At 42.3% G+C, this 17,340-nt stretch overlaps 1 protein-coding gene across 1 annotated transcript in view; it reads left to right on the forward strand.

The window, feature by feature from the left end:
- LOC121577180 (SH3 and multiple ankyrin repeat domains protein 2-like) overlaps positions 1–17,340 on the forward strand; it is a 155,502-nt gene that overhangs the window by 84,012 nt on the left and 54,150 nt on the right. Inside the window, exons 12-14 of the mRNA XM_041890946.2 lie at positions 3,937–4,097; positions 4,806–4,926; positions 16,549–16,623. Coding sequence (XP_041746880.2) covers positions 3,937–4,097; positions 4,806–4,926; positions 16,549–16,623 — 357 coding nt within the window. The remainder of the gene's footprint in view (positions 1–3,936; positions 4,098–4,805; positions 4,927–16,548; positions 16,624–17,340) is intronic.

Below are 17,340 nucleotides of genomic sequence, written 5' to 3' on the forward strand. Positions count from 1 at the left end.
AACCCTTTTGGAACCCTTTTTTCTAAGCGTGTACCTACGGTAAAGGAGAGGAGGCTATGCTATGCTAGCCTATCCAGTTGGCACGAGGGATCCCTTTGGTGACTTAGACAGAAATAGTGATTCACATAGTATGCTATCTAATCTCGGTTAACCCAGAACTAAAATCTTGCGGAATTTGGTTGGATGCTCGATTAAACCATTTATGTTTACGCAGTCTGTACACAAGATATTATAGGCTATAGTCCCTACCTACAGTAAAGCAGAGGACGCTATGCTAGGTACCTACAGTGATGCTATGCTAGGTAGTTAGCATGAGGGATGCCTTTGGTTGTGACTTTGACAGAGTCTCTATAGAGTCTTAATGAGGCAGCAGCCACTGAGGGCATGTGGAGCTGGAACTCTCCTCTGGCCCACTTTCTCTCTCTCTATGCTGCTCTGCTGGCCTCTTTCAGTGTGTGTGTCTCTGTGTATGAAAAAGTATGAAAGTATGAAAAATGTATGCACTTACTAAATGTAAGTCGCTCTGGATAAGAGCGTCTGCTAAATACAGTGGGGAGAACAAGTATTTGATACACTGCCGATTTTGCAGGTTTTCCTACTTACAAAGCATGTAGAGGTCTTTAATTTTTTATCATAGGTACACTTCAACTGTGAGAGACGGAATCTAAAACAAAAATCCAGAAAATCACATTGTATGATTTCTAAGTAATTAATTTGCATTTTATTGCATGACATAAGTATTTGATACATCAGAAAAGCAGAACTTAATATTTGGTACAGAAACCTTTGTTTGCAATTACAGAGATCATACGTTTCCTGTAGGTCTTGACCAGGTTTGCACACACTGCAGCAGGGATTTTGGCCCACTCCTCCATACAGACCTTCTCCAGATCCTTCAGGGGCTGTCGCTAGACAATATGGACTTTCAGCTCCCTCCAAAGATTTTCTATTGGGTTCAGGTCTGGAGACTGGCTAGGCCACTCCAGGACCTTGAGATTCTTCTTACGGAGCCACTCCTTAGTTGCCCTGGCTGTGTGTTTCGGGTCGTTGTCATGCTGGAAGACCCAGCCACGACCCATCTTCAATGCTCTTACTGAGGAAAGGAGGTTCTTGGCCAAGATCTCGCGATACATGGCCCCATCCATCCTCCCCTCAATATGGTGCAGTCGTCCTGTCCCCTTTGCAGAAAAGCATCCCCAAAGAATGATGTTTCCACCTCCATGTTTCACGGTTGGGATGGTGTTCTTGGGGTTGTACTCGTCCTTCTTCTTCCTCCAAACACGGCGAGTGGAGTTTAGACCAAAAAGCTCTATTTTTGTCTCATCAGACCACATGACCTTCTCCCATTCCTCCTCTGGATAATCCAGATGGTCATTGGCAAACTTCAGACGGGCCTGGACATGCGCTGGCTTGAGCAGGGGGACCTTGCGTGCGCTGCAGGATTTTAATCCATGACGGCATAGTGTGTTACTAATGGTTTTCTTTGAGACTGTGGTCCCAGCTCTCTTCAGGTCATTGACCAGGTCCTGCCGTGTAGTTCTGGGCTAATCCCTCACCTTCCTCATGATCATTGATGCCCCACGAGGTGAGATCTTGCATGGAGCCCCAGACCGGGGTGATTGACGTCATCTTGAACTTCTTCCATTTTCTAATAATTGCGCCAACAGTTGTTGCCTTCTCACCAAGTTGCTTGCCTATTGTCCTGTAGCCCATCCCAGCCTTGTGCAGGTCTACAATTTTATCCCTGATGTCCTACACAGCTCTCTGGTCTTGGCCATTGTGGAGAGGTTGGAGTCTGTTTGATTGAGTGTGTGGACAGGTGTCTTTTATACAGGTAACGAGTTCAAACAGGTGCAGTTAATACAGGTAATAAGTGGAGAACAGGAGGGCTTCTTAAAGAAAAACTAACAGGTCTGTGAGAGCCGGAATTCTTACTGGTTGGTAGGTGATCAAATACTTATGTCATGCAATAATATGCAAATTAATTACTTAAAAATCATACAATGTGATTTTCTGGATTTTTCTCTCACAGTTGAAGTGTACCTATGATAAAAATTACAGACCTCTACATGCTTTGTAAGTAGGAAAACCTGCAAAATCGGCAGTGTATCAAATACTTGTTCTCCCCACTGTATGTAAAATGTAAAATGTGTGTGTGTGTGTGTGTCAGTCACGCTGTCTACCTGGGCTAGCAGGGGGAGCAGCGAGGTGGGTAGGCTCTCATCCCCCAAGCCGAGCACAGGAAGTGAACTTACCAGGACGTCACATGTCACTGCTCTGCTGCTGCCTTGGTTGTCAGTCGTTTACAGTACACCATCTCCATCTGAGTACAGCATGGCATCTGTGGAGCTTCAAAATGTGTTGTCATTTTCGGTGTAGATCTTGTTGTATTACACTGTGTTCATATCAGTGACATTGACAGAATATGACCCTTTTTAAGTCTAAACAAAGTCCACAAAGTATTTTCTATGCAAATTAGCTTTGCTGTACAGGGCTCTTGTGCTAAATACACAAGATAATCTCAATTTGGGGCCCTTAACCTCATAATGTAGTGCAGAAGACATTGTAATGATTCCATCTACTTCCTCTTCCCCTGTGTCATTTCTCTCTATAAAGCAGATAAAGGTCAAGAGCTCTGTGGATAACAGTTGTGATTGGTTTCCCTGTTCTCCTCATTGTGTTGTAGGATAGATGATGTGTGTAGAGAGTAGGTCTGGACCACAGGCTGGGATAGGAGTGGTAATAAGCCCCTGTGGAGGAACACAGACACTGTACAGCAACTCCAAACAAGCTAATGGATAGAGAGAGTGCGCTGCTTTAATTAGCTAGAAGGAGCATTCGTATTAAACAGAGGAGAGCCTCGTCACTGCCTCAGGCTTCATTATAAAGCTATGTCCAAGGGATTGTAAACCTGTACAAGTGGACCATCATAGTAATTATACTGTCCAAGCACTATCCAATAATTTTATAAATTATACTGGTGTTCTGGGATTTGTAAACATATAGGCAGTATTGGTAAATAAAAATGTAATGTCTCCCAATTACTACATATTTCACTTCTCCATGCTACCGAATGTCAGACTTTTGAGTGGGAAATGGAATATATCAACATCAAATTGAAGATCAACACGGAGTTGATGATATTCCTTTCATTAGTGTGGATGATGATCCAGTTCCAGCTATGACCTCATATTGTAGGCCACCAGTTTTACAGCAGTCCAACAGAGGGGGCCATTGTACAACCTTTCATTCCTGTCAGTGAATATCCTCAACTACTGTGATGTGCTGCTCACTGAGTAGAGTAGAGTTCACTAAATACTAGGATGTGACGAACATGGAATTTTGATGACGGTTATTGGTCACCGTTATAATAAAATAAAAATAATACAATACAAAATAAATCAAATAATTCTCCCCTCCTCCGCTCCTGACTGGAGTCAACCACACGTGACATCTGTTTGAATGCCCGGGCTTCTGTCTTCAGTCAGCTGTTATATGTAAACCAAGCTTTCTTTTACGTTTGTCGACTTGAAAATGAAGTTGATGATAATTTTTGTACATTATTATTTTTATTATTAAAACGCATATGACAGTTATTTTATTTTCATGACGGTCTTCATCCATAATCGGCGATTACACGGTTGTACAATAATCATCACAGCCCTACTAAAAACATACCCATATCATTTCATTGTTATCTGAAAAGATATACCTTACATGCACTTTTATCACTTCCCTATCCTCTACCCTGAATATCTCCACACTATAATGTTTCAAGGGGTCACAGGCTGGTAAAGTGTGCTTTATACCAAAAGACTTTGCTCCATTTAATAAAATCACTCTATGTGACCGCAAAAAAAGTATGTTTCTATTTTTGTGACAACAGACTAACCTTCCCCTAACCTCAGTCTCTGTTCCTCTCCTCTCCCCCTCCAGCCCAAACAGGGGTCGGGAAGCTTTCTCTGGTGGCATAGACAGCCAGGGGCCCAAGCGTAAGCTGTACAGTGCTGTGCCAGGGAAGCACTATGTGGTGACCCAGTCCTATCAACCACAGGCCGAAGGGGAGATCCCCCTGTACAAGAATGACAAGGTCAAAGGTAAACATCCTGGTTTCTCTACGCTGTATCCCAGAGCGAAGCAGTGTTTGAATTGGGACACATTTTCTACTGCTTGAGTACTGGGAGTTCTTATAGTATAAATACAGTATGAACACCGGGACTGTAAAATTTTAATTAGTTCCGGCACCTTTTTCATTCCACTTTAAACACTGGGGGAAGAGATATTAGAGGCAACCACTCAGAAGGATGTCAATAAGAGGTCAATCAGTAATCTGCTAAGATTTAGTAAAATGTTTTTTCCAACTAAGTAAACAGTTAAAAGCAAGATATTTATGCAAAAGACTGCAGTGCACATTTTATTTACTATAGTTATTTACTCTCACTTCTAATCTAGTTATTTCTAACTTCAGTAGTAGCTTTATCTCTTAGGAAAAATTACTATTTCATTTACGGATGTGTTTTTCCTCAGTACTTAGAGTTTTAATATTCAATTGTGCCTTTTCAAAGGTTACATAATATTTACCTGTCAAGCTGTCATGTTGGGTAGGCTGGAGTGGCCACAGGCACATTGGTGGAGTGGAGCTAGGGTCTTTTTAGAATAATAATGACTAATACAGTAAATTCTTCTTTTACATACTACTATTTACATTTTTCTTACACACTGTCAATTTTTTTTCATCCCTCTTTCCCCCACTCTCTCTTTCTCTCTTTTCTCGTCCCTCCCCCCCTCTATCTCCCCCCTCCCAGTGCTCTCCATAGGTGAAGGTGGTTTCTGGGAGGGCAGTGCCCGTGGTAACTTGGGGTGGTTCCCAGCAGAGTGTGTTGAGGAGAATATCCCTAACCAAGCCCAGGAGGAGAAACCATGTAAGTCCTCAGTGTGTGTGTGATCCCTAGCCAGCCCACTAAGAGAAACCTAAGTCCTCTCAACAAGAATGATCACCTCACAGTTCTATCTCACTTCTAAATCTCCGCTCGCAGCGGCATGAGGATTGATGTTTTATTGATTGGTAGAACAGTTGTTAGTGTAAAGTCGGATGCCAAACGGCCCCATTTTTCGCCTCACACAGCCCGTCCCTCTCCTCCTTTACAACTCAATAGAGCTCCATTATATGAATAAAGGAAGGAAATTGACCTTTATAACAAGAGTAATTTCATTACCCATTGTTTTATTCAAACACACACACACACACACACACACACACACACACACACACACATACTGTTTCTTCAAAACAAAAGCAATCAGATTCTTGTGAGATATTTTTTTCCTGTGCTCGGTCTCAGCCCTAGCTCTCTCATGCTTTGATAACCCTCTGAATATGTGAAGTGCCTTCTGGCCATGGCAGGCTGGTAATGCAATTAGCACTCAGCAACAAGGACACAGTACACAGCCTACAAATGTATCCTTCACAACACAGTGTTTGCATGGATCATTTGCATTCAGTAGGCTAAGCCACAGGCTACATGCATATACAGTAGCAGGCGTGCGGACCTCATGTTCAATACATGCGTAGCCTGTGTATTTCATCCTTGGTTCCCTGACCTCTCCTAGAATGTCATTCTGGATTATGGGTAGAGAGAGCCACACTGAAACATGAGACTAGACTACAATGTAGCTGTAGTACTGTAGTGAAGATTTAAAATGTCTGAGGTGTTGGCTGGTAGACTGCTTTCTTCCTTTGCATTTGTGCATGTACAGTATTTTTGTACAGTTTGTGTGAATTCATGTGTGTGTGTGTTCTCTGTGCCAATACTATGTGTTTGTGGGTGTGCGTGTGTGTTTGTGCTTCTACGTGTGTGTACGCTTCTGTGTGTGTGTGTGTGTGTGTGTGTGCGCCCCTTGCTCCTGGGGGCAACATTCTGTTGAAAGTTATTTTGGTCCAAATAAATGCCTTCCACATCAGTGCAGCCAGTGTTCAGTAGCTTATGAGGCCATGCAGCTTTGCTCAGGCCAGAGGGGATAAGGGGTCTCTTGAGTTTAAAGCACACCATGATTGCATGATCCGGCTACACTGATGTACTGACATAATAATAATAATAATAATAATAATAATAATAATAATAATGCAATTGAAACACTTAAAGGGATAGTGTGAGATGTTGGCAAATCATCTTCAACCTACCCAGATTCAGATGAACTCATGGATACCATTTGTATGTCTCTGCATGCCGTTTGAAGGAAGTTTCTAACTAGCGTTAGCGCAATGACTGGAAGTCTACCGGAACGGCTAGCATGCGAAACTACCTCTTACTTCCCTCTGAATATGTGAAGTGCCTTCTGGCCATGGCAGGCTGGTAATGCAATTAGCACTCAGCAACAAGGACACAGTACACAGCCTACACTTGTATCCTTCACAACACAGTGTTTGCATGGATCATTTGCATTCAGTAGGCTAAGTCACAGGCTACATACATATACAGTAGCAGGCGTGCGGACCTCATGTTCAATACATGCATAGCCTGTGTATTTCACCCTTGGTTCCCTGACCTCTCCTAGAATGTCATTCTGGGTTATGGGTAGAGAGAGCCATTTACTTTTACTATGTTACGTCTACCCCTGAGTCCAGGTTGGTTTTGCAGGAGTTGTTGTTCCACAATTACCGCTTATCAACCAATCAGCATCCAGGATCCAAACAACCGTTTTATAACACACTATAAAAGCAACATTTGAATAAAACAATACTTCAACACTTTCACTTTCGCCATCACAATCTTATCAATCTTCTTGAACAGCAAAATAATATACAGGGTTCCCACCGGGGACCAGTATGAAAATATGTGCAGTCACTACTGTAGGTCATTTTGGATAAAAATGTCTGCTAAATGGAATATTACAGTTTTTTACAATCACTTTGGCACTAATTTCAGAACCTTGACGTCATTTTTCAAAACTCTAGACACAAAACTCACAACCAATGATCAAAATGCACATTTTTCAAAACTCTAACACTTTTTTCAATTGCTTGGATACAATACACATAAAACTAAGATCATTTGTTCATTTAACAAAAATCACCTGTTCAATATGACACAACTTAACATCAAAGTACTACTATTTCAAAAGGCAATTCACACATTACATTTCAGATGAGTGTCTATTCATTTCATTACAATTATCCAACTATCAATTGATACAACTGCTCAAAATGATAAGTAACTGTTTCATTACTCTTAATGCATAGTTGTATGGAAACAGACAAACAATATTCCATGTTTAGATCATGAAAGTTTCAAGATAACGAGATTCATTGTCACCAATTAGTGTGGAGCATGAACCAATTAGACTACATTATCTATGGATGAAATATTTCATCATCATTCTTTATCAGACACCGTTTCTATGGTCCCATGTACCACCTTTTCAGACTATTTACAGTATTGACAGTACTGCACTGTATGGATGCAGACCCTTGTAATTGCTTGTCCAATTCTGCCAACTCGTTACTGATGATTGAGTTCACATTGTGGAAAGAGTATATAAAGAATTGATTGGGATCCACTTGCAACAACATAGCGATACGTACTGTAACATGGAGCTGGCAGGCGATCCAGGTCACAATAGAGGTCAAGCAGTGATGGGAGGAAGACGAGGAAGACGTGTTGGTCAAAGGAATGGCAGGGGACAAGCACCCTTCTGAGAGGTGGTCGTGGGCCTCGTTTGAGAGATGTGGGGGAACGTGGTAGAGGACAAGGCCACGGACCAAGACAGCGGCAGCAACAGCAAAGAGTGTCCAATGAAATCTGAGCAATAATTGTAGACCATGTCATAAATCATGGCATGACAATGACTGAGGCGGCTACAATGATACAACAAAACCTTAGAAGGTCAACCGTGGCCTCAATAATCAGAACATTCCGCAATGAGAACCGGTAAGTCGTCAGCATGCACTAAACATTATGCTACTCTCAATTGTCAAATGACTGCATACCAATGTGTATCACAGAGTAGGTGATGTGAGCAAGTGTCTTCTTACTGTAATGTTCCCTGCAGAATTGAGACTAGGCCAAATAGGGGAGGCAGAGGCAAAATTCTGACTGACCAACAAGAGCAGGCTGTGGTTGATTTGGTTCGGGCCAGAAATGATATTCGCCTTACAGAAATTCGCCAGCATATCTTGGACAATGAAGACATGTTTAACAATGTGTAATCCATAAATTTGCCGACTATTGCACGCATGCTGAAAAGGCACCAGGTGTCTTTAAAACAACTGTACCGTGTGCCTTTTGAAAGAAATGCAGACAGAGTGAAGCAAATTAGGACTGAGTATGTTCAGGTATGTTCAGTTTCAAGGTGGTTGTTGTAATAAAATTCCCTAATAATTCTTCATTGTACAGTAATCAGTAAATCTCTTTCCAAAATGTATTTTTAGAGGGTGATGGAGCTGGATGCTGATGACAACCATCACAAATTCATATATTTGGATGAGGCAGGCTTTAACCTGGCCAAGACAAGGAGGAGAGGTCGGAATTTCATTGGCCAGCGGGCAACCATCCAAGTACCTGGACAACGTGGGGCCAACATTACCATGTGTGCGGCTATAACAGAAGATGGTGTGGTGGGACGCATACCTCGTATTGGATCATATAATGCAGCTCTCCTTGTAACCTTCCTTGATGAGCTCGATGAGGTCTGTAGAGCTGATGGCGTGACCTATGTCATTGTGTGGGATAATGTCAGGTTCCACCATGCTCATATGGTGCAAGCATGGTTTCAGGCCCATGCACAATTTACCACCCTGTATTTACCCCCATACTCTCCTTTCCTTAACCCGATTGAGGAATTTTTTCTACACATGGAGATGGAAGGTTTATGATAGGCGCCCTCATGAACAAGTCACTCTTCTCCAGGCCATGGATGACGCATGCAATGACATCACGGCAGACCAGTGTCAGGCCTGGATTCGCCATGCCCAAAGGTTTTTTACAAGATGTTTGGCTAATGAAAACATCCATTGTGATGTAGATGAGAACCTGTGGCCAAATCCACAAGACAGAGTTGATGAAAATGTAGAAGTACAGTAATCACTCCTATGTTTTGCTTTTTACAGTACAAGCAAGCAAGTTGATGTTTTACAGTACTGTATTGTTTTTAATCAATATATTTCAGATTTTGTTCAATGATTCCACTGTGTCTGTGGTATTCTCTCTACTACTGCAGTACTTTTACAGGGATGTATTTACATGTAGTACCATAATGAAACATGTATCACCTATTTTGTACTACAATATTTAATGATTGTACGAACAATGACACAGTGAAACTATCGGTTGCTTGTGTGTGGGTGATCTAAATTAACGTTTCATTGGTATTTCACAATAAATTTGTATTTTGAATCAATGATTGTGCAAGTGTAAGATTTCTTTAAAGATATAAATGCACAATGCAATGTTTTGAACATTGGACAGCCTGTGTTACAAGTGATGACCGTTTTGAGTTTTGTGTCTAGAGTTTTGAAAAATGACGTCAAGGTTCTGAAATTAGTGCCAAAGTGATTGTAAAAAACTGTAGGATGGTGGTGTACAGATTTTCTTTTGATGTTTTAAATTAGAAGTCAGGTAGGCTTGAGAAGCGTTGGCAAACCATCTGTGATGCAATTGGCCGGGAGGGTCTGGTCCGTGTGTGTGTGTGGCAGTACAATATTAGTCATTATGATGTCATTCCGCCTGCTACTCTGACAGAACACGGATATGCCATTGGATGTTCCAGACCCTCATGTGTTCCAGTGTGTGTGTGTTCTAGTGTGTGTGTGTTCTAGTGTGTGTGTGTTCCAGTGTTTGTGTGTTCCAGTGTGTGTGTGTTCCAGTGTGTGTGTGTTCCAGTGTGTGTGTGTTCCAGTGTGTGTGTGTTCCAGTGTGTGTTGCACTGTGTGTTTGTTCCAGAGTGTGTGTGTTCCAGTGTGTGTGTGTTCCAGTGTGTGTGTGTTCCAGTGTGTGTTGCACTGTGTGTGTGTTCCAGAGTGTGTGTGTTCCAGAGTGTGTGTGTTCCAGTGTGTGTGTGTTCCAGTGTGTGTGTGTTCCAGTGTGTGTTGCACTGTGTGTGTGTTCCAGTGTGTGTGTTCCAGAGTGTGTGTGTTCCAGTGTGTGTGTGTTCCAGTGTGTGTGTGTTCCAGTGTGTGTGTGTGTTTTCCAGTGTGTGTGTGTTCCAGTGTGTGTGTGTTCCAGTGTGTGTGTGTGTTCCAGTGTGTGTGTGTGTTCCAGTGTGTGTGTGTTCCAGTGTGTGTGTGTTCCAGTCTGTGTGTGTGTGTGTTCCAGTGTGTGTGTGTTCTAGTGTGTGCGTGTTCCAGTGTGTGTTCCAGTGTGTGTATGTTCCAGTGTGTGTGTGTGTGTTCCAGTGTGTGTGTATTCCAGTGTGTGTGTGTTCCAGTGTGTGTGTGTTCTAGTGTGTGCGTGTTCCAGTGTGTGTGTGTTCCAGTGTGTGTGTGTTCCAGTGTGTGTGTGTTCCAGTGTGTGTTCCAGACACTTGCCTGTGGCTTGTATAGTATCAGAACAATGTGCAGTGACTGGAGAGGTCTCTTGATAGGGGAATGCGAGCTTTGGTGTTTACCCCTTAAAATGTGTATTGGCCTAGATGTTTTTATTGTCTGATAATGTCTATGCTGAACAAAAATATAAACGCAACATGCAACAATTTTCAGGAAATCAGTCAATTGAAATAAATTCATTAGGCCATAATCTATGGATTTCACATGACTGGGCAGGGGCGCAGCCATGGGAGGGCATAGGCCCACCGATGTGGGAAACAGGCCCACCCACTGGGGAGCCAGGCCCAGCCAATCAGAATGAGTTTTTCCCCACAAAAGGGCTTTATTACAGACAGAAATACTCCTCAGTTTCATCAGCTATCCAGGTGGCTGGTCTCAGACGATCCCGGAGGTGAAGAAGCCAGATGTGGAGGTCCTGTGCTGGCGTGGTTACACATGGTCTGCAGTTGTGAGGCCCGTTGGACGTACTGCCAAATTCTCTAAAACGACATTGGAGGTGACTTATGGTAGAGAAATGAACATTCAATTCTCTGGCAACAGCTCTGGTGGACATTCCTGCATGCCAATTGCACGCTCCCTGAAAACTTGAGACATCTGTGGCATTGTGTTGTGTGACAAAACCACACATTTTAGTGTGGCCTTTTATTGTCCCCAGCACAAGGTGCACCTGTGTAATGATCATGCTGTTTAATCAGCTTCTTGATATGCCACACCTGTCAGGTGGATGGATTATCTTGGCAAAGGAGAAATGCTCACTAACAGGGATGTAAACAAATTTGTGCACAACATTTGAGAGAAATAAGCTTTTTGTGCGAATGGAACATTTCTGGGATCTTCTATTCCAGCTCATGAAACATGGGACCAACACTTTACCTGTTATGTTTAGATTTTTGTTCAGTATATTTGTGAATCCTGAAAGACCTATTTGCTGTACTCAGTGACTGGACAGAGTCACAATGACTCAATCAGTACATTTTGATCTGTGAGTTATATGAGGCAGTGCTACTGTACAAATGCAGTTTATGAAGGATATGATAATTCACTATTTGACAATGCAATGTCGATGTGGCTATAAATAGCATATACTTTTCATCCAGTCTTGTCCTCACAAATACGTCTGTTTTCATTCACCTGAAGGGAAGATAACGCACATAGTATTTTAGACTTTGTTATTGCTCAAGATCAATAATAATTACGACGGAAAGACCATCTGAATATTATAATAGTGGCTATCTGTGCTTCTGCTTGGTAACTAACATAATGTAGTTGTACCAGCATAATGAACCCTTTACTGTAACACTCATGTACATTCCTGATTGATATATTTCCATGGAAACGTCCTCTGTACACTGTACAAGCCCGGTTGCTAAGGAGTGGGCCTGGGCAAGATTTTTTTCTCTCTCTTTTTGTAAATTTTTTTCTCTCTCTCACTCTCTCTCTGCACTAAGAACAGAGCTTACGTGGGATTTTGTCATTACCAGATAGAGTTGCTCTCTTTATATCTATGGAGATGGTTATGGCCTCTATATATTCTCATGCTGGCATTGGTAAAACTTTCTGGGGATGTTGCCTAAAGGCTTTCTAACCTGCGGACTAGAGGTGGAGAGGTGAGGTATCCTGACTTTGGACGAGGACTTGAAGGTGGAGGTGTGAGCATTTCTGGGAAGCACTCCATTTGAGGAGAGGACAGAAGGGGGCAAATGGAAGAGACTGCCAAATCCAGGAAGAAGGTTCATTTTGGAGGTACAGCACTGTGTGAGTGTTGCGGGGTGAGGGATTAAAGCGAGGATCATATCTAGCTGGTAGTCCGGTTGTAAACAGGGTTAGAAATGTTTTCTGGTTTCCTAACGGAAAGTGTTTTACCTGGCAGGGAGAAAGGCATATGGAGGTGTATTTCTGTTAGTTATTTTCAGTGTTTTTAGTTGGAAGTGTGAGTTAATTACGTGGACAATGGATTGGGAAATTATATTCTCAAATTGAGTGTAGTGCTGCTTATATAAAGGAGGCGGAAGAATCCCTAATGTTAAATTATAATGATATATTTTAATGCACTGTACTGTATGTTGCTTTACTGTATGGCCTACTGTACATGTATGCATTCATCTTCCTCAGTTGAAGTAATTCAAGGGATGTAGATATCTGATTACACCTAAGAAATGCAGTACAGTTCAGCACTGGTATTACACCTTTTCAGGGCTGAATCTATTCCACAGTGCTAGTTTTGTATTCCATATACATAGTATCCTTGGCCTGTGTCAGTATCCATTTGAAATGCAGGAGTCAGGTTGAAGCCTCTGTGGATTTACCAAGCTAGCCACTGACTGTGCTATGCTAGGCTAGGCTAGCTACAGTGCCCCCCACGGTGATGTGATTTAGTATTCACCAGCAGCAACTGTCAGAACAGGGCACACTCTTTTCAAGAAGTCTCTTTTAATTCTGCTGTCTGTGTGTTAAGGAGAGGAGGAAAGTGAGGGAGAGCTTTGTGTTTGCACTCTAGAGCTTTTACTGGAGAGCAGCAGCGAGAGAGAGAGAGAGACAGAAAGAGAGACGGTGGGTACAGAACATGCACTATATATACAGAAGTATGTGGACACCCCTACAAATTAGTGAATTCGGCTATTTCAGCCACACCCGTTGCTGACTGGTGTATAAAACTGAGCACACAGCCATGCAATCACCATAGACAAACATTGGCAGTAGAATGGCCTTACTGAAGAGCTCAGTGACTTTCAACGTGGCGCCATCATAGGATGCCACCTTTTCAACATGTCACTTTGTCAAATTCCTGCCCTGCTAGGGCTGCCCCGGTCAACTGTAAGTGCTGTTATTGTGAAGTGGAAATGTCTAGGAGCAACAACGGGTCACTGCCGAGTTCCAAACTGCCACAGGAAGCAATGTCAGCACAAGAACTGTTAATCGGGAGCTTCATGAAATGGGTTCCATGGCCGAGTAGCCACACACAAGCTTAAGATCACCATGCACAATGCCAGTCGTTGGCTGGAGTGGTGTAAAGCTCACCTCCATTGGACTCTGGAGCAGTGGATACGTGATCGCTGGAGTGATGAATCACGCTTCACCATCTGGCAGTCCGGCAAATTAATCTGGGTTTGGCGGAGAATGGTACCTGTCCGAATGCATAGTGCCAACTGTAAAGTTTGGTGGATATGGAATAATGGTCTGGGGCTGTTTTTCATGGTTCAGGCCCCTTAATTCCAGTGAAGGGAAATCTTAACGCTACATCATACAATGACATTCTAGACAATTCTGTGCTTCCAACTTTGTGGCAACAGTTTGGGGGAAGGCCCTTTCCTGTTTCAGCATGACAATGCCCCTGTGCACAAAGCAAGGTCCATACAGAAATGGTTTGTCGAGATCGGTGTGGAAGAACTTGACTGGCCTGCACAGAGCCCTGACCTCAACCCCATCGAACACCTTTGGGATAAATTGAAACGCCGACTGCGAGCCAGGCCTAATTGCCCAACATCAGTGCCCGACCTCACTAATGCTCTTGTGGCTGAATGGAAGCAAGTCCCAGCAGCAATGTTCCAACAAGAGTGGAGGCTGTTATAGCAGCAAAGGGGTGACCAACTCCATATTAATGCTCATGATTTTGGAATGAAATGTTCGACGAGCAGGTCTCCACATACTTTTGGTCATGTAGTGTATATCACTGGCAGGGTATATAGGGTGCCATTTGGGGTGCAGAAAGAGAGACTCGGAGGGCTGCTGTACAGCACAACACTAACAGGGGCTTCATTCTCAATGGCACTCTATTCCCTAGATAGTGCACTACTTTTAACCAGAGCACTATGTAGCGCACTATAAAGGGAATAGGGTGCCATTTGGGACGCAGACGGAGAAATGACACTCTATTCCCTATGGGCCCTGGACAAAAGTAGTGCACTGTGAATAGGTTGCTATTTGGGACGTAGCCAGAGAGACACCACTGACAGGGTGTTTCATTAGTGCTGTGGCTGGCTGGGGGATTTAACCTGTGCTAAAAAGGTGCTTTACACCTCTGCCTCATTGCCATGAGTGAATGACAGTGCGTCGCCTAAAATCTGGACGTATCTCCGACTATATCAGCTTGGTAGTTTTATATCTGAGCCTTAAAATGTGAACTTAAAATTGAAACCAAAGATGGTGATGAAGCAATGATGAACATCTCAAATGTCTATGAGATTTAAAATAGTGGACTTTCATGAAAAAGCAGATGGGAGGAACTAAAGTAGAATAGTGTACTTTCTAGTTATCTTTAAAAAGAAACAGAAGGGGCCTTGAATAGAGTAGGACCTCTTATGAGTACACATCACATCTATCTACATGGAATATATGTGTACGTAATATAAGTCATATAACTCACCCTGCTATCAAAGAGGCTGTGCTTAGAAAATAAATCAGTGACTATGACAACGAGTGAGTAGGTTGGAGGGGAAAGTGTTGAGTCCCACGCAGCCCAGCTTCTGACAACTGATATCATCACATATCAACATAGTGAACCTACAGAACAATACGAAAATAACACTCACTGTGGTCTTCAACAATATCTTCAACCTCTCCACATCCTTTGAATTAATTTAGTATCCTAGTGTCTAAAGGCTTTTGGATGGCTATTGGACACCTAAATGTTTTCTGTTTTAAAAGGGCCTTTGGGTTTTTCATTGGCTTATTGTTATTACTATATGTCTATATTTAGAGTTAATCTTTTGTGAAATACTGAATATTTGGTGGTCTTTATTGCAGTTAGGAAGAGTGTTCTTAGGAAAGGGTGTTCTTAAGAAAGAGTATACAGTATGTGCACTATACAACTGGATTGAATCCAGTGTATGTTCAGTTGGCATGTTTAGCATGTTTTTATGGATTAATTATTCTCTGTGCTATCCCTAACACACACACACACACACACACACACACCTTCCTTTTGTCCCCTTTATTGATTTGCATCAATCCACCACAGCATTTGCAGCCACTTCGTTCTAAAGCCATTACAAACCTCCCTACACTGATTGTTAGGCAATATTGATCCATGCCTGGGTTCCAACATTATATCAACGATGTGCTGCTTAGGCTACTCACAATGGCTTGGGTTGACTGCTTGATTAGCTTGAGTGCATTGAGGGTCCAGCTTATATTGCATAATTCAATTTGCTGTGATACAGCACCTGGGAATAAAGTGCCATATGGTGCTTGTTTCTGTGAAAGAGCCTCTTATGAATCTCACTACAGCATCTTCTATCTCTGCTTGAGTCCCAAATGGCACCCTATTCCCTATATAGTGCACTACTTTTGACCAGAGCCCTGTGAGGTTCTGGTCAAAAGTAGTGCACTATATATTGAATAGTGCACCATTTGGGACGGAGACTGTTTGTTCTGAGTGGTTTGTGATACTGGCTCACTGGCTCTGTTGTGCGATTTCGGAAGTAGTCGCCATTGAAGTGAAGCTATTTCTAGCGTTACATGTACGGGTACATGTTCTGCTTATTTTCAGGGGTTACGAGGGCCTTCTTCAAACAGTTGTAAAGACGTAATGGTCATATTGTTTGTCTGTTTTCTGTCTCTGTACTAGAACCTATTTGATTTCATAAAGTGGGTCGAACACATCCGCCACATAGAATATACATGGATAATTACCTATTTATTTGGAAGGGTTGAATGTCATAAGATATATCTTATATCTCTCCATAAGCTTCATTTTGAATATGAAAAGATGTTATATTCTTCCTCTTACTTCAAAACAGTACAGTACTCCAAAGTAATCAATGTTAATTTAGAGCATGAAGATGACAGAACATGATGTGATTCCTCGTCAGTTGAATTGGTCACCCCTTTACTGATCACTCATTTAATGGTATGCGTCCCAAACGGCACCATATGGGCAGTGGTGAAAAGTAGTGCACTATATACTGTAGGTACTAGGGTGCCTTTTGGAAAACAGTCATGGTCACCCCATTTACTGATTTGGTCACCCCATTTACTGATTGTTTTGCTGTCTGTACTGCAGATGCCAGGGCAGACAGAGCTGAGAGGAGGAAGCTCTTCAGGCACTACACTGTGGGGTCCTACGACAGCTTTGATGCATCAAGGTAAGGATTGGTTTCAATCACTCCTGGGTTTACTTACTCTTTTTCTATTCAAGGGGATGTTCAGAGGAAATCGGTGAAACCATGGTACTATACAGTGTGTAATATCTCCTTCTGAGCTGCTATAATATATGACAATGTATACATTTATAGCTTCCTTGACGAAGATGCTGCTGACACATACCCCCTATAGGTCTTTATGAACTGTGTTGAGACTGACAAATAGCATCACCAGCCTTATTCAATTTTAAAGAATGGAGGAAACAGCTATGCATGTACAGTAGTAAGTTATTCATCTGGGGTTTTTCGCAGCGAAACCTCCAAGATGATGAGGAGAGGGGTAAATGTGAATTATGAACTTAACCATACACAGTACATGGTTTATTTCATGTATTACTTTTCAGTTGGGAATAGCATGTATGGGACATTGCATGTTTACCTGACGTTCATGTGCATATTTCAGTTATTTTATTCATTCATATCAACCCCATGCATTATATATCAGATAATCCACAGTAGTACTGTACTCTAATCTCTGACACTACTGATTACAGCACAAGAAAGGGTTCTGAGAGGGTTCTTTGGATCCTTCTCTATGAAAAAAAAAAGGCTTCTAAAAGGGTTCTTTGTGGGTGACAGGGTTCTACCTAGCACCATAACGCGTTCTTCTACAGGTCCAAGCCCTAAGAACCTTATATTTCCAAGAGTGTACTGTACCAA

This window comes from Coregonus clupeaformis, chromosome 11, assembly GCF_020615455.1.
Source record: "Coregonus clupeaformis isolate EN_2021a chromosome 11, ASM2061545v1, whole genome shotgun sequence".
In the NCBI taxonomy this organism is placed as follows: Eukaryota; Metazoa; Chordata; class Actinopteri; order Salmoniformes; family Salmonidae; genus Coregonus; species Coregonus clupeaformis.